The following is a 22,039-nucleotide window of genomic DNA, read 5'->3' as shown; positions in this document are numbered from 1 at the left end:
TGAATAGGGGGGTGATCCTAGATAACCTGAGTTGGCTCAGTTCAATCACTTGGAAGGCCTTAATTGCTGAGGACTGAGCAAGAGAGGAAGGAAGATGCAGAGAGAGAAGAAAGGAGAAAGTCCCTCTGCAGACAGAAGCTTGAGCCCATGTCTAGGAGTCCCAGCTTGACTGTTGCCATCCTTTACTGAGCATCTGCCCTACAAATTGTGGACTTTGCCAGGCCCCCGGTTCATGTAAGCCAGGTTTTATAACAAATCTCTTGCTACATATACACCTGTGTATGTATGTGTGTATCTTTCACTGGCTTTAGCTTGAACAAACCCTGTGTTGGGCAACATGACGGCCTCTCAAATGTCCTCGGAACCTTACATTGCAAAAGAGAAACTTGCTAGTGAGACTAGGATTTTAAATTGTGAGGCTGTACAGGATCGGCTAGGCCAGGGGTGGGTCCTGTCTGTGGCCTGTTAGGAATGGGCTGTACAGCAGGAGATGAGCAGTACGTGAGTGAAGCTTCATCTCTCCACCACTCCCAGTTGCTGACGTCACCACCTGCATTCGACCCTCTGACCCCATGCTGTGTCGTCTCTGCATCCTTTAGCAGGATAAACCCTACTCTGAGTGCTCATGCAGGGTTATAGGTTGTGCACACCTTATGAGAATTGAACCCCAAAATCATCCCACCCTCATGCCTACCACTCGTGGAAAAATTGCCTTCCACTGAATTGGTCCCTGGTGCCAAAAAGTTTGGGGACCCTTGATTTAGGTGAGAACAATGTAATCTCATGGGTCCTTATAAGAGGGAAGCAAAAGTCATTTTTTTAAAAGGAGAGAAAGAGAGATATCACGATGCTAAACTGCCACCTTTGAGGATGAAGGAAGGGGCTGTTGGGGAGACAACAAGGCAACAAGTTGTCCACTAAAGCCTGCAGATGGAGTACAGGCCTCCTGACATTCTGAGAAGAGTGAATGCCTGTGGTTTTAGGCCACTACACTTGCGATCATTTGTTACAGTTATAATAGAAATTAATGCAAACCCTGACACATAAAGATCTCTTCCCTTCACCTCACTGCCCTTTCTCAGGTTGCCTCTTTTCCTTGCAGCAGGATAAGTAAGATTTGGAGGAAGCCATGGACTTGGTACCGGCATTGAGTCCAATAGATCAAACCACCAGCATGTGATTTTGTCACAGGCAGCTGAATTAGACAGAAATATTATAGGCAGGCAGGCAGGCTAGGCCCTCAAAGGAGATAACATGGAAGCCAAGATATCTTACAACCGTAAGAAGGATGGATGCTCCCGCTGCGGGCCAGAGCTAAAAGACCAAAGATTGAACAAATGCTTGCCTCCCTAAAGACAAGCATCTGGGACTAATTAGCACCTTGAGGAAGCCAGGAAGAATCATTAATTCAACTGATACTGGCTACCAGATAAACTCCTGTCCTATATTCATGCCTGCTTGCTCCATGACTCGCTTCCCTACTTGGTCCTGCATTTAATCAGTTTTACCTGAGCAATGGCACTTGTAATCTCATTGGTTCATCATAGTTTTGTCCCATCTAAGTGAATTCCTATGTTCTCCACCCTAGACCCGCCACACCGCATGGTTTTACTCTATAAAAATCCCTGGGAATGGTAGTTTCCTGCGGCAACCCACTCCGGTCCCCCTTCTGTTCCTCTCTCAGACAGAAAATTTCTTTCCTCCAATAAATATTCTGCTCTTAACCTCTGTTTGTTCCTAAAATTCATTCTTTGGTTTGAGAGAACACAAACTTGTCCCAGGTACCTTTCTGGCTGGGAGTTCTATTCCCCTATAACAATCTCACTATGTGAGCTTTGGCCGGGAACATTCTCTGCTGTCTAATATCTAAGCTGTAACCAATTGTCGGGTTGATGAGTAAAGCTGTGGAGTTGTTTTCTATGGCTCACTTCCATTTTTCTTTAAATGGTGCCTGGCCACATTGTTGGCTACAGTTTTTAGTCAGTTACTCTGGTTTAAACCTACTCTGGGAGCTGCCTGATTTGCTAATCATTTTTATTTTGTTCTTCTTTGCTGAGACAAATTCTAGTTGATGTAGTTCAATGGGGATTATGCCTCTTTGTTGGTATCTCCCCTTTTTCCTTCTTCACTGGAAGTCTTGAATGTCTTGTCTCCTCAGCCCTGTCCCTAGAACAGCTCCTCCCTGGTTTTGGAGTATCCTGCTCCTGAGGTACACGTGAGCCAGCAGAGCTGATTACAGCAAGTTGGCACTAAATGAACAGAAGTGGGCACCGTCTGGTTGCTGCCCATGAGTCAGCCCCAAAGAAGACAGCAGTTTACATTGGAAGGTAATGACAGTGACATTTGGAGACAAATACGGAGGATAGACAGAGCCTGGCTGGCATTCTAGTCACCTGGCCTTCACACATTTTCCCGTTAGGTTTTTATACATTAGACTTACATGTTCAGCTGTCAGTCCTTGGCTGGCATCCTTTTAATTTTACACACCCTGACCTGTTATTAAAATTAATAAGTCATCTTTCTTTAGCAAGTGTTCTTCTGACGTAATTTCCTCTGTTCCCTGACTTTCAAACTTTCTATGTCATATTATCTCTTTCAAAGACCATGTAATTAGATTTTGTGTCTATTCAATAAATTCAATTGGAGATTCACCAGCTTTGACGTGGTCAGAGTATTCATTTGCATGTTCTGAAATGTCTGATAAATCTAGATTTGTAGCTATGCATTTGACTGCGCTTCTGTTTTCTAAGAAGGATTCTTTTCCTTATTTTTGTCCTTTCTTTTCAACTTTCTATTGTTATACTCTTCCTTTTTATTATTGCTGTTTCTTCCCCTTCCCTTTTACTCACTTCTGCTGTGGAAGATATGCACTCAATATCTTTTGTCTTAATCCATGTATTTAAAAATTGTACTAAAAGGCACATAACATAAAATTTATCAGCATTAAAAATATACAGTTCTGTGGCATTAAGTACCTTCACACATTGGGCAGTAATCACCCCATGCATTGCTAAAACATTTTTCTCCTTGTAAAACAGAAACTCTGTAGCTATTGAATAGTAATTCCCCATTTTCCCTGCTTCCTATAGCCCTTGACAACCACCATTCTTACTGTTTTATGAGTTTGACTATTTCAAATATCTCCTGTAAGTGGAATCATATAGTATTTGTCTTTTTGTAACTGGCTTATTTCACTAGCATAGTGTCTTCCAGATACTTTTTTTTTCCTTTTCTTTTTTCTTTTTCTTCAAAATGAGAAATTGAATCCAGGGCCTTTATACTAAGCAACATCTTCAGCCCTTTTTTCTTTAGAGATGGGGATCTCATTAAGTCACTAAATTGCCCAGCGTGGGCTTAATGTCCTCTTCTTTTCTCAGACTCTTAAGAGCATTAGGATCACAAGTGTGAAACACTCTCCCTGTTCAAGCTAAAGGCACATCAGTCTTATGTCATGTGTTAGATCTTTCAAGGCAAAATAATATTGCATTGTATATACACAGCATATGTAGTTTTGTTCTTTTATCCATTGGTGAACATCTGTGTTGCATGTATACGTGAGCATGTAATTATCTCTTTGAGTGCATGATTTTAATTCTTTTGTATACATACAGAAAGGACTTCCATACTGTTTTCCATAGTGGCTGCATTATTTCACACTTCTACCAATAGTGTAATTTATTCACATCTTTGAAAATTCCTATTTCTTGCTTTTTGGGGGGGCGTCTTATTTTTTATAGTAGCCATTCTAGTAGGTATGAAGGGATATCTCACTATGGTTTTACTTTTGCATTTCACCAATTACTAGATACATTGAATATCTGATGTCTTGCTGGTTACTTGTTTATCATCTGTGGAACAGTGTGTACATAGATCCTTTGCCAATTTTTCAGTTGGTTTTTAGCTCTTGAGTCATGGGAGCTTTTTATATATTGTACATACTAGGCCCTGCAGATATACAACTTGCAAATATTTTTCTGCCATTCTATAGATTTCTGTTTTTTCATTCTGTCAATTGTGTCTTTTGATGCATAAAAGTGTTTAATTGTCTATTTTAACTTTTGGTGTCTGTGATTTTGGTGTCCTATCCAAGAAATCCCTGTCAAACTAAATGTTTTAAATTTCACCATAGACCCAGCTTTATGAATGGTCCTAAAACCTTTATAGTTTTAGGTCTTATGTTTAGGTCTTGGATCTAGTTGGTATTTTATTTTTTCAGTTTTGAGGATTTAACTTAGGAAATTATTCCTTAGTCAATCCCTAGATCCTTTTTATAGTGGGTTTTTTTTTTTGTTTTGCTTTGTTTTAATTTGAGAAAGGATGCCCCTAAGTTGTTCAGGCTGGCTTTGAACTTTTAATCCTTCTGCCTCAGTCTCCTGAGTAGCTGGGATTATAGGCTTGTCTTAGCCAGTTAATTTTTATTTTTGGCAAAGGTATACCTGTATGGTATACCACACAGAGGGCATAAATTATTTTTCTATGTCTCTAGGGAAGATCCTGTAGAGACAAAGCTCTGTGCTATCCCTGACATTGTGGGCATTTCACCATAGACCCAGCTTTATGAATGGTCCTCGAGTCTATGTTATCGTTTATATCCATGATGAAGGTTAATCTTGATCATCAACTTGAAGCACATTGTGGGTGTGCCGGGTGGATGGTGCAGGCACGGTTTGGGGGACTAACTCTAGTTCCATGCTCTCTGGCGGTTCCTCTGCACTTGCTTCCTGGCTGCTGGGAGAGGGACAGTTTTTCTCTGTCATGTGCTCTGCCATGATCTTTGTCTGGCAACCAGCTGACCATGGACCTCTGAAACCACAGCCAAATTAAACACTTCTTCCTTTAAATTGCCTGTGTCAAGAATTTTTCCAGCAACAGAAAGCTGACCAATCAATACACAGGGCAAAAAGCCTAGTTCTCATTAGGAGTATCTTTGGTGTTTCTTTACTAATCTAACCATACGAATACACAGTTTGCCTTTATGCCTACTGCAATATCAACTAGTGCTATCATTATACTGGTGTTTTCAGTTTTTATATAAATTTTTTTCATCTGAAGATTTTGCTGTATTTCTTGGAAACAGGCCATGTATTTAAAAATTTAGCACTTCAGTGCTGTTCTATTTTATGTAGCAACTCTAGGAATTCTTAGTAGGATGAATCCGTGTGAAGCAGACCCATCGCATTGATGGAAACCATAATTCATTGTGTTTTTTTATAGTCCATCCTCTCCCGTCTAACAACAGCAGCCTTTGGAAGCTAGGGATCTTCTCTGATTCATAGTTGTATTCTCCATTCTGAGGTTTTGTCTGAGAACCATGAAGATGACTTGTTAAAATTGTAAGTCTATAATCTAGATTTAAGCAGGACCCAGATTTGTCTTTACTGTGTTCTCTCTGATAAAACTGTTCTTTCTCTGCCTCTATTCTTGTTTTATAACTTTACATTTATTTGTGTACTGATCAACTATCAATGTGACTCTTGAGGCCACAGGCCACTTTATTGGACCTCCAATGGTTGATGTAGATGATCAACAACAATAAAGGAATGTCTAAATGAGTCTTGGGCAGACACCCCAACGTGGCTTGGAAATTCCTGCTGTGTAGAATGTCAGTAAAGTGCTGCCTTGCAAACAGTGGGTGGTCTATCAACGTTCACCAAATGATTTGGAAATAGTCTACGCAGGGACAGTCTCCACATCCTCCAGGTGCAGAGAGCCCCAGGAACAGGACTAGACTTTCACTCAGACTTTAGCAAATCTTGTCTCAGCATCTGTCCTCACTGCCTCACCTTAGGGCCCACTCTTCCTAGAGGGCAAGGAGCCTATCTGATATATTACTTTCTTTAAGAAGTTTGGCCAACCCTTAAGGCTAGATTCCTAAGCTCTGAGCCAATCCCTGGGAGCGGGCACCAGGAGAGCAGAGAGGGTTTCCTGGACAAAAATGCCTCCCAATCTTCCCAGAAAAGAAAATGTTCCACATCCCTGCCTCTTTTCAAGACTTCAAGCATTGTTCTCTGACTGCCTCCATCCCCTGGGAGCTATGACACTCAAACACAATAATAGATGTGAATGTGCAATGGGAACAATGACAGCTCTGCAGGACATGGTGTTTCCAGACCAGCCCATCCTTCTGGCTGCAATCTCACTGCCTCCTGACTCCCACCTCAGGGACCTGGAGAACAGCAACTCCGACTTACACTGCACTGCCTATGCTGCATATACCCGGCAAAGGATCCAGTGTCGCCGAGACTACAGGGCTTCTTAATTGATAGTTTTTTCTAAGTCTAATGCAGAACATGTTTATTGTTGAAAAATTAAAAATACAGAAATCTGCCAAGTGAAAAAGCAGAACCACATATAGTCCTCAACACCGAGAAGGTCACTGCTGTTTAGATGTGCCCCATTCCAGTCGTCTTCTTTACATTTAAAAATGTTGAATCACCTCTATGTATGATTATCCATCCTACCTCATTTAACTTAACAGTAAGGAATAAGCTCTTCCCCAAAGTTTAAACTATTCTCAGAAGAACTTTAAAACCTATTTCATTGGCTGACATCTCCATGATTTATTTATTGACTTTTCAGTCAATTATTGTACAGACAAACCCTTTCCTCCTAACTTTCCAAGCAGATTAATCACAATGTAAAATATCATAAAGCTGACTGAGTTTCCATTTTCATTGAAAAATCAAGTGTTTCTAAGCCACATAGCTGCTTCCCACCCACACCAGCTCTAAATCTTGCGTGCTATACAGCTGGGGTGTGGGTCTGAGCTCACAACCCTGGGTGAGGGAATGGGCAGCAAGAGACAAAACTGAGGTAGGAAGACCACCATTGCCAAATGTGGCTTGGAAGACACACAACGAATAGAAATGGGTGGCTCTGCTTTGTCCACTGATGTGAAGCAATGATAGAGCAAAACTTGGGTTTCTGTGTAGAGCTTGTGGTAAAGTGCAAGAAGCAGCCATAAAGGGACAATTCTAGAGACAGCATCCTTCAGGGAGCCTTCATCACAGATCTGACACTAGAATGTGGGGGTTCTCATTGGCCATGTCTCAATTTCTTGGGCTTTAAAATGTGGACAATGTTTATGTACCTTGCAGTAGGTAAAAAGGGTGTGGTCCAACTGAGCTTCTGAAAGGACTTGCCTGCCCTCATACCGTCTCTTGCCTAATATCTTCACACATAGTAGGCACTCCCAAGCAGAAAGCTCAAATAAATTGCATAAATACCCATACACCCCCTGAGTTTTACCATATATACGGGTCCTAATAGAATATATCCACCCATGTCAGCATATCTCAGAAAAATCATAATTGTTTCTAAGAATATGTTGACACTGATAATGAGAATTCTAAATACTTGTGATTTAAAGGCAACAAAAAAGAATCATCCTTAATGACCAGCCCCAGCCCTTGTAAATTTCACATTTTCATGTTAAACTTTCATATGGAGACAGTGGGCCCATGGGTTCCCAGGACACAGAACTGAAGAAGAAGGGCTTGAGCAAGGGAGGGAAGATTTCAGCTGGATGAGAAGACAGCATCCTGAGAGGAGAGGTAATCTGAAAATGAAGCCGACTTCCACCAAGCTTTGAAGCCTCACTTTCCAAGTCCGTACCAACAGACTGGTCCTTCATTCACTTGGCCCTGCCAGTCTGGGAAGGGTGAAGTATGTGGGGAGCTGCCCAGGAGCACAGGGAAGCTACAGGACACATTCACACAAGCATGCCCTGTAAGGAGTCTCTGTTGGGTCCTCTGACAATGATGGTCATCCAGGAAGGGTTGCAGTCAATTCCTTCTGAGCTTTCTCTGGAGAGTTACTGAATAGCTAGTGGCTGTGGGGAGGACTCAGTGACCTGCCCAGGACTCTTCTGGTCTGGTAATCACACTCTAAGAAAGTTCCCAAAGTTAGGAATAAGTGAGAGCTGGGGCATGAGAACAGAGGGAGGTGGGGGTGAGAGGAAGAGTGTGAAGGGGGGTGGGAGCAGGTCTTATAACTCAGGAGGGCATTGCAAAGCCACAGAGTCTGCTAGAATGTGGGTTCCAATCATGAGAAGCTCTATGTTGGTCCCTGGTTCACTTTCTGACAAGAACCCTGAGGCTCCAATGTAATGACCAAGCATAAAATGGGTTGAAAAAAACCCCATGGTTGCATTTTCTAGTTCTTTCTTGTGGTTCATGAGAGCTTGACAAATAAATGTAAGGACATCAAAGAATTCCTGCATCTTTCAGTAGATATTCTCACTAGCAACCATCAATTTGAAATTCAATAATCCAGAAATCAGGGCACACCTCTTTCTCTACCTTGTTTTCATCATTTGTACAGATTGTGTACAATAAGAAGTTTCAAAATGTCCTAAAAGCCATGACTACAAAGAGGCAAGGCTGTTTGCAAAAGGTTGTGGAGGAGGACGTCTTCATGCCAACAAGAGGGAGACATGGGCCTTGCCCCCCTACAAGAGCCCAGCCTCTTGTCTCCCCGTTCCCTGCACTGCACTCTCTGGAAGTCTCCCATTCCTTCCTCCCATTGTCCTTGGATTCAGTTCCACTCCTAGACACATCCTTGGTCCTCCTCACTGCCTCTTCTGCCCCACAATCAGAGGATGCAAGTTTGTTCTTATAAAATGGCATAGCAAGGGAAGCAGAAAGGTGATAAACTTGTTCTAATTTTCCCAGAACACTTCTAGTTTTGAAAGTCCTGTATCCTTGGAACCTTCTTAGTCCTGAGAAAACAGAGACAGCTATTCAGCCTAGGGGGCAGGAAACATAAGTAATTATGTTTTGGAAACTTGGGAGCCAGGCACAAATAGCAACACCTGGTGAAGGAATCTCCGGTGGACAGTCAATGTAGGCTCACTGGGTGCGTGTGGCCTGGGCTTCCACATCTGCCTACTCTCAGCTCCTCTGACAAGCAGAGGTCAAGCAGGAAGCTTTCAAACAGGCCTGAGGTACAAGTGAGGAGTGACCCATAAAGACTTTAAGAAAGGGATTGGGTCAACCTCACCCTTTCACTGGTTTAGACCATGCTGGCAGCCAAAGAGGAAGCTGTTGTTCTCCACGCCACTACCACTTTGCCCAGGTCCACCAGGGCTCACTGTACTCTAGCTGATTCCTCTCTCAGGGTGTCCCACAGGGCTCAGCCCAGGTGTCTTCTGTCACCCACACCCCAACACCTGTCCCAGTTAGACTCTAGGTATCCTTTCCTCTGTGCCTGACAAGCTGGCTGGGTGCACTAACCAGAAAAACTAGTTCTGACTTCGGAACTGCCTCTGCTGTCTCCTAAAGTTGGTACATACCACTGGGAGTCCACATTTGAGAGATACGAGTTAGACACATGGAACAGTTTCCTGGAGCATCAGGATTACCTCAAGATTTGGAAGAAAATACAATCTGTTTTGGAAACAGATGATTGTGGAGGAAACTATAAAATACACTTGGTTTTCAGACAAAATAAAGAAATGAATCAGAGAGATGTAATACTTGGGGCAGTCAGGCCACATTCCCAAATACCTCCCCTTGCCTCCCCTTGCAAAAACTTGTTCCTTCCCTGCTAACATGCTGGGCCTCGTGGTAGGGCATCTGATAAACACAGGCTCAGTGTAGCACTTCTGAAGACACAGGAGAGGAGCAGAGAAGCCTTCAGAGCATGAATGGGTATTGATGATTGATGATTGGGTCAACAAGAAACTTGACATCAGGGCTAGGTTGTTCCAGGCTCGGATGTAATGTACATCAAATCTTTGAGGAGGCAGTTTGTCACATTTCTGAAGGTACAGTGTGGCAGTGACTGGACTGAGTGTCCCCAAGGTTACTAGTCCCAAGATTGCTGCTCCCAGCTCCATCTCAGGCTGTGCCCCAGCCTCCCCATGTACCTTTTTAGCATTTCCATCTAGCAGGGCAAAGAGGTAGGAAGATAGGCTTGGGGAGAGGCTGTTCACAGCACCTTCTGATCCTTTAACCCCGAAGTGTAGTCCTTGTCTTCTGCCTTAGTTTCCTTCCCCATCTTCCTGAGCAAATTTAATCCATCACAAACAGCAAGACACACCCAGGGCATCAAGGTCCTCTCAACTGAGCCAACTGGGATTGATCAAAGCCAACTCAGCTGATTCTACCAGATTTCATAACAGGTCTCAGGGCAAAGCTGAGACCCAACTGGCTCTGCTCCGAGTCTCATCTCAATCAGCAATTCAGCAGCATGAGATGAAAATCTAAGAAGCAGAAAGGAAATCCAAGATCACTGAGCTCTGGCCCAGATAGTTGTGGACAAGAAAACCCAGGACTGAGAAGCAATCTGAGGTCATGGGAAGAGGGGAGGTGGGGAGGGAGCTGACTTGGGTGGGAATTCCTGCTTTGCCAGTTACTGCATATGTGGCCTGGAATGAGCTTCGGTTTCCTCATGTGAAATAATGATGTGGATACCTCTCTTGCTGGGCTGTTGCAAAGATCATAAAAAACATTTAGAATTCCAGATATAAAGATCAAGTTCAAGGAAAAAGACATGTTAGCAACTAAGACCAGGAGAAAATCTGGAGCACATAAATACATAAAACCCCTTCCCATTTCCAAATCAGTCCTTAATTCTCAAGAACCAAAATAGAAGGGAAAATGAATGAATTATACCACTTCCTGTCTGTGAGACGAATGCATAGCACTGCAGGCTAAGGCCAAGTCTCTTGACTCCAGTTCTCATTCCACAGGTATGGCAGTATCAGCGCAAAGCTATACACACAGATCAATGAAACAGAACAGGAAACTAGCAACGGACTATGCCCAAGCGAAGCCAACGGAATTTTGACAGAAGTACAGAGGCAATTCAGTACAGGAAGGCTCAGCTTTTCAGCAAATGGTGCAGGAACAATAGGACAGTGATAGACCAAAAAGAGCTTTGGTCTAAACCTCACACTGATACAAAAATTAATTCTAAATAGAACATCTAGATTTAAGTATAGAATCAGAAAACTATTTGAACAAAATAAAAGATAGATCATAGGAAGTAGAAAGATGTTTCTCAAATGGGAAGGAGATCAAGAGAGGGAAGGAGAAAAAGGGAATGAAAAAAGGAATTAAGGTTATGATGTACACATCCTGATTCCACACAAGGAGGTAAACATCATGCAGTGCAAACATGTATTAATAAAAAAATAAGACTTTTTAGAAGTTAGAGGAAAAAACATTCAGGAACTAAGGTTTAGTGGAGTTCTTAGATAGGATACCACATATAAGATCCAGGAAATTAAAAGACTGGTAAGATACAGTCCATCAGGTAAACAGTTTCTCTGTAAAATTCTTTAGTAAGAGGTTAAAAAGTAAGCTAAGGATCAGAAGAAAATATTTTCAAATTGTGTATACAACAAAGGAACTAATGTCTAACATATGTAAAGGAATTTTAGAACTCAACAGTAAGAGTCCGATTAAAGAAGAGAAAAAAGTCTATGGCCATTTCAATGAAGAGGAGATCCAAATGGGCAATAAACAAATGAAAAGATGTTCCACATCGCTAGCCTTTAGGGAAATGCAAGCTGTGAGCTGAGGAGATATTAGTGCACATCTGCGCGAGGAGCTCAAATAAAAAGTAGTGAAAAATACCAAATTCTGACAAGGTTGCTGAGCTGCATGTCTCTTACAGTGCTGGAGCAAATGTCAAGTGGCAAAGTCATGCTAGAAAACAGTTCAGCAATTTCTTAAAAAACAAATAAACAAAAACAAAACCTCAATATGTAACTACCATACAACTCAGCCAACAGTATTGGGCATTTATCCCAGAGAAATGAAAATGTGTATGCGCGCATGCACACACGCACACGCCCATGCACACACACACACACACACACACACACGCACACCAAACAAATGGGCCAGCGAGAGAGCTCAGCTGTCTAATGTGCCTGCTTGGGCAAGCTTACGTCATTACGCTCAGGGACTGTGGTCCCATCCCAGAACCACATGCCGCGCCAGCCCACCTGTTACTTATTGTATGATGTTGAAGTGACAAAAGGCCAGAGATGGAGAACACATTAGTGGTTTCCAGGAGGTAGGGAGGGTAGTCAGAAAGAGCATGGATGTAGCTACAGGGCAGGTGAGCACAGGGGAAATCTTGGCAGTGGTGAGCGGTTCTGTATCTTTGGGTGGTGGAGTAGTGTTCATAAGTCTGTCCCTGTGATAAAACGGCATAGAACTGTACACACACTTGATAGCAATGTCAATTTCCTGCTTTCGATTATACAGTACAATTACTGTAGTTATGCAACGTGGAACCACTGGGAGAAACTGGGTGAAGGATACACAGGCCTCTAAATGAAAGTTTTTTTTTTTCTGTTTTTCAGTATTTGAATGTTAATTATCAGTACATGTGCATAGTGCCCACTGTTTATTCCTTGTGGGGAGTTGGCAGTATGTATGTAGCACAGCTTAATTCCTTCTTCATCCCTTCTCTGTCCGTTCCCTCCCCCTTCCACTCATGCCTCGATCCCTTTCCTTTTTGATACATGTCTGCAGTACATAAGGTTTGTATTCCTTCTAAATGCTATTTTTATTATTAATCTATAACTGTTTCAAATAAAACTTTTTCAGAAAATGAAAAGAATAAGTGAAGTTTTTTTTTTATTTATTTTTATTTATTACATTTATTTATTGTGTGTGTGTGTGGCCAGCTCAGCCCACCAGGGGGGGGGTCTGGCTGGCATGTGGTGCTAGGGATCGAACCGCGGTCCCTGTGCTTTGCCAAGCTTGTTTCAAGTAGGTGCTTTAGACCACTGAGCCATCTCTCCAGCCCCCAAATAAGTGAAGTTTTGCCTGGCTGACTTTCTCCTAGGATTCCTCATGAAGGAGTTGCCAAGTGCGGTCCTGACAAGGCTCTGTGTGGATGCTGGGGATATGGGCAAGCATGAACTCACCCAGCTCTTTCTCAATGTTATTCCTCAACAGAAGCTAAGGGTGGGGTGGCCAATTGCACACCAGTGACCTTTGCAACTTACGAATAAAGGTCAGGCAGAAAACCCAGGCCTGTATAAGGTTTGCTGAGGACTCCCCACAGCCCAGTTCCACCTTTTCTTGCTGTCTGGAGGTATAACTGGAGCCCTATGCCACTCAGTGCCTCCATAGATGAGATTTTCAGGAAAGGGCTGGGGCAGGGTAAAACCATGAGATAGGATAAAGCCTAGCACAGAGGAAGTAGGATGAATGAAGAGGCGCTGGGGCTAAGAGACCCACTATCTTCCTCTGTATGAGCCATGACTTGTGAACAGCAGAACCTTTAAAGAAGCAAGCAAGTTCCCACCATAACACCCTATTCTGGATGTCGTCAGTAGAAAAAAGTAACGACTGCCACAAACAAAGGAGAATGTTGAAGAAGAGATGAACTGAGCTATCTATGTTGTGAAACATGTTCTTCCCTGTGATACTGCGTCAGTATCACTAGGAGATAAAGTAAAAGCTAAGAAAGGCTTTCAGTATCATCCAGGAGGAGGAGCCCTGAGCACCCTAGGACAGTGCCTGCCCCCCAGTTCTCTTCCTTCTTCCTAGCCCCTCCCTAAAAGTAGGGTGAGGCAGGACTCTCAGGATGCAGATGCCTGAGAAGAAAGGCATGGGGTCCCAAATGCTAGAGAAACACCACCCCTGGGGAGGAGTGGGCACATCTTAACTCATGGAGTCAGATAAAGAATTCTGGGTGTCTCCTGTCACAATTCTACTGAGCACTAATCAGGCTGTTGGGAAATAGTATTAGTTCTGGAAATCAAGAAGTTAAGCCCAAGATGTCTCCCCATGGTTGGGAATCAAAAGCCTCAGAAGTTATAGACACAGGCCAGAACAAAATGCTGCCCCCACTTTTTGTTCCTCCCAGATCAGTGGTCATCAGTGTGATTTGCTTCTGTTGTCTTCCCACTGCTCTTACCCCGCCCTCCATCTCCACTGGGGTGCTCCTCCCTTCCCAGCACTGCCGCTGAATACATGTATATGATTTCACTACACTGGAACCTTATGTGTATAATTTCCTGCAACTTGGCAGCAGGTAGTGAGCAACCACTGCTGCTATAAGATAACCTCAGTTTGGCCCAAAAGAAAGTTTCATTTCAGGGAAAAACAGACCTCATTGAGGCTGCCAGGATAAGTCAGCCACAAGGGCTCCCTCCCACCAATGCCCCCATAAGTACTGAATGAATGAACCTGTTTTCAATTTAGAGTTCTGGACGCTGAGCTATTCCCTCTGACGGATTATTTGAACAGGTCTGGTGCTTCCTACAATTTCTGCAAGCCAGAGGCCACAGAAATTGTCTCTAAATTAAATACAGTGGTATTTACTCCTGTTGGAGGAGTATGATTTCACTACAATAAATTCACTCTGAGAAGCTGGGAATGTAGCTCAGGAGTAGAGAGCTACTCACCTGGATGAGGCCCTGGGTTCAATTCCACCATCATTAAAAACAAAACATTAACCCTGAGAGTGGCTAGGCTCTTCATATAAGACTTCTAAAGAGTGGAAGGTCATAAGCCTGTTAGCAAGTAGAAGCATCCAAACTGCAGCTAATGCAACTACCCTTGGTCACAACTGGTCATCAGGGCCTGGGGACAGCCTTGACTATTAGAAACAAGCACATCTATGGTATCCCCACCTGCTAAACCAGAGTTGAGTAGCAGGTGCTGCTAGGAGGGCCTGGCTGCACTGTAGTTAGAACCTAGAGTCTTTCACGCCTGATTTCTTTCTATGTCACCCTTTCTTGGTTGTATGATCACACATAGGACCAGCCTTGCACAGCTTTGTGTCTCTTGCCATTAAGAAAGACAATAATATACACCTGATAGAGCTGCAAAGAGAACAAAATATGGGCACAATGTTTCCATTACTTCTGGTGCAGTCATATAATACATTATTATTATTATTATTGGCATTATCAGTATCATTAGCCATAGTTTTTCTTAACTAATAACTATGCATCATGAAATTAGTGGACTAATAGCTCCTAACGGATATTTGAATATACATTCCTATTTGTTGAAGCAAGAAGTGGTCTCAAACTGGTAACCAGATGTGGGCAGCTCAGGTTGATTTAGTAAGCCCGGTGCCTGCACTGCACCACATATAATCCTGACTGAGGGGCACAAGGTAGGCATTGTTCTCATTGCTGACTTTTTCCAGACCTGAGGCTTAGGAAAGATGCATCACCCAGTGAATAAGTTTGGGGTGGGACATCGTGCTAAGTCTTCTGCTCTGATCCCCTTCCCCTAAACCATGAGGAATGTGGATCTTTGCAGGAATGTCCATAAAGCCAGTTGGTTAATCTGTCCTGGAAACAAAGATCCTAGAAAAGTGACAAATCCCTAGGTTGGATATCTCCTGTTTTTAGTCATGTCACAAGACATGTGCAACACATTGTTCACTTTGGGATGGTGCAGAACCACCCAGCCTCTCCTTGGGAGGAGAAAATCTCCCAGGTAGTCATTACTGCACCCAGGAGGGAAGGGCAAGTTTAATTAACCGGAATCCAGATTCTAGACTTGCCTGAAGACAGCCAGATATGTCTGGCTTCAGGCTCATAAGTGAAGCAAGCTGAGATCTCCAGAACTATTCTTAGAATTGTTGTGGATCAACAGAGGTAATGATTAAGAGGATCTGATTTTCGAGAATCCAGAAAAACTCTTCTGATATGAGTGTGAACTCCCTCAGGAGGCCAGCTGGCCTGGGCCCAGGCCTCAGGCACAAATCAGCAGCCTGCAGAAAGTTATCTTATTTTTATAGCTCTTCAGAGAAACTGCTGCCACAAACTCATTTATTTCAGGGGCTTAAAACAGGCCTAATTGGCCCATTCTTGGTTCCTCCTTATCCTCAGTGTCAGGAATCTGTTTTGTAGCAACTGCTTCTCCTGCCCCTCTGAGGAAATGAGAGACAGACCCTGCCTCCCCCACAGTCTCCTTCCTTGTAGACCACCCAACCTCTACCCCCACCCCTTCCGGTCATTTCCTAATTTTAAAGTGTCAAAATTGCTACAATTCTTGGCTGAAACATCTTCAAACTGGTGATGCTCCACCCTCCTAACTGGTAGAACCAAAATGACATTTTTCCTATCCAGGTCTGGCTGAAGGTGAGATCTGAGCATTATTTTAAATCATCTGAGTGTCTGTCTTATTTACATTCCACTGTGAAAAATCAATTGAACCTTTATCATGGTGTAAGGAAAGAAGGAAACAGGAACGGGTAACCCGCTTCTCTGATAACAATAGGAATTTAAGTGTGATCGTGGGATCCACTCAGACCTCCGCTCCTTTTCCCTGAGACACGTGTAAGCTGTCCACTCCCTCCCTAGCATGGTCCAGGTTCTCAAGCTTGCACCACTGGAGGCTTCACTCAGTTTCACCTGATCCTAACAATTGTCAGAGTGGACGTCTGCACCCTAACCCACAGCCTGACTCCAAGGCACCCTGATATGGGTAGGCACCTGCAGGCTCCCATTTCCTCATGGGAGGTGTCCTGTGTAGGACCCCTGCAGTACTGAATGTGGATTCACCCATTCCAGGTTCTTCGAGACAGCATTTTAACCTTGGGGAAGAAGCCCTTCTCCCTCTTGCTAATAGCTGTCAATACCCGGTGTTTTTTTTTTTTTTTTTTCTCCTTATTGGCTCCCCTTAGCATGCCAGGCCAGAGGCATCTGCTCTGAAATTGCTGAGCGAACCAGGAGAGCCGCTGCTTTCCTGAGACCATCTGCAAACCAAGAGAGCTGGTCAGCGAAGCCAAGTTGGTCGCCTGCTTCAGGGACCATCCAAGAGGAGGTCTCTTTTGCTGGGAAGTTCTGTTTTGCAAGGTAGCAGAGCAGGAACAAGATCAAAGTCTAAGGAAGGACAGGATCGCTTCTACCACCCGCCCAGGAAGTCTGACCACCGAGCCGTCTCAGAATGCCCACAGCGGGTCCCCACAAGTCGCCGACTTGGGCACCTCCAAGCCCATCCTATGAACGGAGTAACTGTCCACCGCAGACAGACCAAACGTTCCTCCCGAAGTTCGCTCCCAGCCAAAGAACGGTGCATTCCCTCATCAGCTAGCTCCCCTCTGCTCCCCACAGGTTCCTTGGCTGTCCTGCTCCTCACCGGAAAGCGTGTGAGCACACACGCCCGTGCACACGCCCACCGCCCGTCTGCAGAGTCGGGCCAGCGATCGACCCCGACGGAGCTCGGCACCCAGGGCGCAGGAGGAAGCCGGGCGCGCCCAGCTCCTCCCCGGCTCACGCAGCTAGGACGCCGGCGCCCCGCCGAAGGTGCGCCCTGCACGACGGTCCCGCGCGCTCAGCTCACCTTAATGTTGCCGAAGACCGCGCTGGAGCAGCGGCCGGCTCGGCCCGCGGGGGCGCTGCTGCTCGGGCGGGCGCCTAGCCTGGGCAGGATTCCCATGGTGGCGGCAGCAGAGGCGCTGCGCGAGCGACGTCCCCTTGGTCCCGCGGCGGCGGCTGCAGGCCCAGGAGTCCGGGGCTGGTGTGGCGGGGAGGTGGCTCCGCGGAGGCGCGCGGTGTGGAGACTGAGCGAGAGCGTGTGTGTCCACAAGTTTTTATAAGTGGCCGCCGCCGATGATGAAACGCTTTCTCCCTCCTCCCCTCTTCCTCGATGTCAAAGGCCCTGGAGCCCCCGCCCCCTCCGCTTCCTCAGACAGGTGTCCGTAGGCGCCCGCGGCGTCTGTGCTGCCGGGGCCGCCAGACCCTGGGCGCTCCTGGGGTCGACAGTGCTTCAGATCGGCCCAGGAAGAGGTCCCGCCTGCGGGGAGGGGTGGTGGAGGGTGAGGAGACAGTGGCTGGAGGGGGCAGTAGGCTGCGGGCTAAAGGGGGGCGCGGGGGAACTGCAGGCGGATGACCAGAGGGGACCCAGGGTAGGCTGGGCAGCGGAGGGCAGGGGGCTGGATGGGAAGGGGCTGGAGGGGCCCGAGGGACGCTGCGTACAGCGGGAGCCAGTGGGTGGAAGGGATCCAGGTTCCCGGCGCGAGGTGAGCCGCGGCACCCCGCCCAAGGCACTCGGGGAGATTTACGGAGCTGGTCTCTGCTTGTTTGCACTCGCCGCGGCAAACCTGGGCCCTCAGTTCCGGTGATGGCTCCGAGGCTCTCTGAGGCTCTGTTTGTGCTGAAGACTGATTTATATTTAAACTGCTCTTTGCGCTGGAGAGGGGGCGGGTAACAAGGTGGAGAGCTGGGGGCCGCCCCAGGCTGGGCCCGAACTCTGGATCTGGGCCAAGGTAAACTGCCTGCGCTGTCAAGTGTCAACCGGGCTGAGAGTGGCCTAGAGGGCTGTGGGGGGCAGTAGGGTGGAGCGCTGGACAAATGGGATGCACCCACTGACCTCGTTCTCAAGATGAAAGAAGTGGGCTTGTTTTTCCCTAGGATTTCTTTTTTCTTTTTCTTTTTTTTTTTTTTTTACTGTTGGGACAGCGAGCCCCAAGAAGAGAAGGTACAGCTTTCCCAGAGAAGGCAAGAGGTGTTCTGCCAAAAGCAGCTGCTTCTCTGGTCTCAGGGTGAGGAGAGGAGGAAACGTCAGAGTGGTTGGAGAGCTACTGTGCACAGCCCCTGTTGGGAGCACTGCCGGACCACAGCTCAGCTAGAACAGCAGGAGGACTTCTTGGAGCAGGTGATTGTTGGCATAGCTGGAGAAAGACGCTGGGACAGAGAAATCCTCCTAAGAAAGAGGGGCCCGGCCATCCTGAACAGCTGCTGACCTGGATGATTTACTTTTCTCATGGCCTAACGGCCAGGAAAGAGAGGAGTAGGGAAACCAGTGGAAGGAGAACCTGGAGCTGCGATACACGCCTGGATTGCCACCGTGGGTTGCTGGTGGGAAGGAGAGAAAAGCCCAAGAAATAGAGAACAGAGAAGGCATCCATGTGGAAGTGAGGGAGACATTGGTGGCAACTAAGATCTGGCCCGTGCAATCAGCATGCCCACTCTTGACAGAACGTAGCCAAAGGAGGAAGGGTGGGGTAGGGGAGAGAAGGTGGGGTCACAAAGGGCTTGTTCAGATGGCCTGGACAGTAGGTAGATGATCACCATAGTAGGCCCTGAGCTTGGTGACTGCTCATGGAGGTGGTGGCTGAACCTCGAGAAGGGAATGCACCTCCCAGCAAGAATCTCTTGAGACATAGGTTCAGGGTGGGCCCTAGCAACATCAGGGTAGGCCCAGGGGCTAGAGCCAGAGAGGAGGGAATGAACCAGGGGAGGGGAGTCTTCCTAGCACACAGAGGCAGTGTTTCTATGAGAACACAGGCTTGCACAGGTGGCAGAGAAGGGAAGATAAGACCTGAGAAATACTCAGGGGTGGCAAAGTCTGGCATGGAGGACCTTGACAAAACTGCGTCCCATTGGTACTATGGGAACAGGGCAGATTCTGCAAACTGAGGAGTAGCTGGGAAGAGCAAAGTGCAAGCATGCAGTATGCTCCTGCCTTTATTGTCCCAGGGCACTCTAGGATAACACATATGGTGGCTAAGAGCACAGACCTGGTAGTCTGGCAAAGATGCTGCCTTCCATTTGTGCCAACTGTGTTCCTTCAGATCGTTGGCTTCACCCTTACGGCCCTCAGTGTCTTCTTTGAGGTGAGCCTGTTGTGGAGCTGCTATAGTGTCTCCCAGGTGACTGACACACAGGGGCCTGGGACCTGGAGAGGGCCAGGGCTGCACAGCTGCTGTGCTGTGGTGGTTGGTGGCTCTGCTCTTCGTGACCTTTGCTTGGTGACTTTTCCTCGAGCTCAGCTCTGAGTTCCTTGTCAAGGACACTTCTGCATCAGGATTCTCTCTTTCCCTGGTTAAGTCTTGTTGCTTTCAAATGTCTGCTTTAATAGAATCGAACAGAAATGAATTCTAAAAAGACCCCGTGCCTGGGGCAGACCTCCATTTCTCTCTGTCAAAACCCACCTTCCGAGGCCTCTGGCTGTCCCGGAGCCTCAGCCGTGTCTGCTCTCACCGATGTCTTGCCATGAACTTGGTCAGTCGGGTTACAAGCGACACTGCCCATTCCCACAGTAGCTGGTGAAGGTCCCCTGGGCAATTTGGCCGCCCAACTGTTATCATGCATTAACTCTGGTCACCTGGCTCCTTGAGTGCCAGCCAGCAACAGGTATGGAGGCCAGGGAGTTCCCTGATGACTGCCTGTCTGCGAGCTGGAGGACCAAGAGCTCTATCTCTTTGTCACTGTCACCAATAGGGCAGCTTACTTCCCTTGTTATCCACCCTGGACACGTCTGTATTTTTATTTGACAAATACATAGTGCTAAGTCTTTGCTGGGTGCTGATATATTAATCCATTCTATCTACAAAACAACCCAACAAGAGCAGTTACTTTAATTAATACCATTTTATATTTTGAGAAACTGAGGTACCGATGTAATAACTTGGTCAACCACATAGCTAGTAAATTGCAGAGTCTAGATTTAAGCTCAGACAGCATAGGTAGAGAACCTGAATTGTGAGGCCTCTTGCTGAAAAGGGGCTGAGCCATAGCATGGGGGCAAACCAAGCCCAGTGCCCACCTGCAGGACGATCCTTCAGGGGTGATGAGCCCACCTGAGTGTCTCTCCTACTCTGGTGCTCTCAGGTCTTCCCTCTGCTCTCCTGAGGATGCAACCTCTGCTGCTGGCACCCCACCCCTAGCTGGGAGTGTCTCCCAGGGGGAACTAAAGCCAGGGGCACTGCAGATCTCTCTAGGTCTCCCTCAGGAACTGCCATCCTGCTCTTCCCTCTGGGCTTTCATTCTCACCCGTGTGGGTTCCCAGCAGTACTTGCTGCAAGCCTTCTCTCCCCTACCCCACCCTTCCTCCTGTAGCCTCCATCGTCACCCTCCAGTCCCCCTCCCCCACCCGAAAAATGCAGTGTGGCAGGGGAGGAGGGCCACAGTACCAGGGTGTTCTCCTGTCTGAGACACGAACTGCTCAGCATTTCTCCCAGGATGCTCTAGGGCACAGGCCCTGTGATGGGGTTTCCACGGCCTCCTTGGATGACTTCCTTAAGGCCTGGTTGTGCTAGCCTAGCTTCTGGTCTTACTTAGTGAATATCACTCACTGATTTGGCAAGAAAAAGAGCAACACTCACAGGCCTCGCCCTGCACCCCTCCCTGTCCACTCCCTCTGCAGCCTCCTCCTGGGGGTAGAAGCCCCAGCCTAGCCCAGCCCATTGGTGCTGTACCAGTGGGGTTCAGGTCATAGGGAGTGCCAGCTCCCACCACTCCTATGTGAAAGTCGCCCATCCCTGGGGAGCAGAACTCCTGTCTCTGTCTGGATCCTACTGTGATCCCTCAATAGACATTCTCGGAGCCTCTCTAATGACCCCCCCCCACCCCCCGGGGACTGTGACCACCTTGAAGTTACTGAGCCACCAGAAAACCAGTCTCTCTGTCACAATGCTTGTTTGTAAACTGTTTTATAATCTCTATATGATACTCTTTCAAAAATAATTTACTGTGTTTTAATTCTACTGGGAAAGTTAAATAAATGTGTATTCAATTGACCTATTGTTCCATATCATGTTTTAAATCTTGCTGAATTATCTACTTTTTCTAGTTCTCTTCCATCAGCATGATGTTAGTTAAAACCACAGGGTCCCATTAGAACCCTACTTTTTACCATCTACATCATTCTATTCTTCTTCAGTACTTTTGAATAGCTGTATGGGCAACCAGGGGATGGTAAAGCCCTCTCTGCTGGTGTTGAATGTCAAAGACGTCCACAACTTTCATTTTTGACAAATGCTGACTTGATGACATTTTTTTGTGAAAAGTCCTTTGCACTAGAACTGATTGCCAGCAGTGTAATTGCTACGTTCAGCAGTTATGAACATTTCTAGATATTTTTCTCTATGATACTAAAACTCACTTCTCATGTTGTGTTCTCATTATGCAGCTTCCTCCTGTGTCATGGTGGCACCTTCCTGGTCTCTAAAGGGGAAGGCAGGCAGGCTACACGAGTGGTGTGCTCTACCAGCTACGGAGAACCTCCTCTTTTCTTCCCGGCACTTCACAGGGCCTGCCTTGTTCTGCAGCAGTCCAGAAAAAGCTCTGGAGCTCAGAGCCTCCCTGATCTATTTCACTCAC

The 22,039-nt window shown here is 46.3% G+C and overlaps 1 protein-coding gene and 1 long non-coding RNA gene across 4 annotated transcripts in view; one reads left to right on the top strand and one right to left on the bottom strand.

Moving 5' to 3' along the window:
• Positions 1-18,264, bottom strand: part of Slco2a1 (solute carrier organic anion transporter family member 2A1) — an 89,369-nt gene extending 71,105 nt beyond the window's left edge. Inside the window, exons 1-2 of one of the 3 annotated variants that reach the window (XM_023705072.1) lie at positions 17,912-18,264; positions 17,277-17,729 (exon numbers count right to left, since the gene is read on the bottom strand). In XM_023705072.1, coding sequence (XP_023560840.1) covers positions 17,277-17,372 — 96 coding nt within the window. In that variant the 5' untranslated portion in view covers positions 17,373-17,729; positions 17,912-18,264. Of the gene's footprint in view, positions 1-17,276 lie in introns of all 3 variants that reach the window. The other 2 variants (XM_023705077.1, XM_004625006.3) reach the window with 2 other exon arrangements.
• Positions 16,079-21,436, top strand: LOC111813694. Its single transcript, XR_002818880.1, has 3 exons — positions 16,079-16,418; positions 16,618-17,239; positions 18,347-21,436. It is a non-coding gene; the product is annotated as an uncharacterized LOC111813694 (long non-coding RNA).
• Positions 21,437-22,039: the final 603 nt, after the last annotated feature.

Source organism: Octodon degus, unplaced genomic scaffold, assembly GCF_000260255.1.
Source record: "Octodon degus isolate 3935 unplaced genomic scaffold, OctDeg1.0 scaffold00008, whole genome shotgun sequence".
In the NCBI taxonomy this organism is placed as follows: Eukaryota; Metazoa; Chordata; class Mammalia; order Rodentia; family Octodontidae; genus Octodon; species Octodon degus.
The sequence above is the reverse complement of the archived record's forward strand: the minus strand, read 5'-3'. Positions and strand labels throughout refer to the sequence as shown.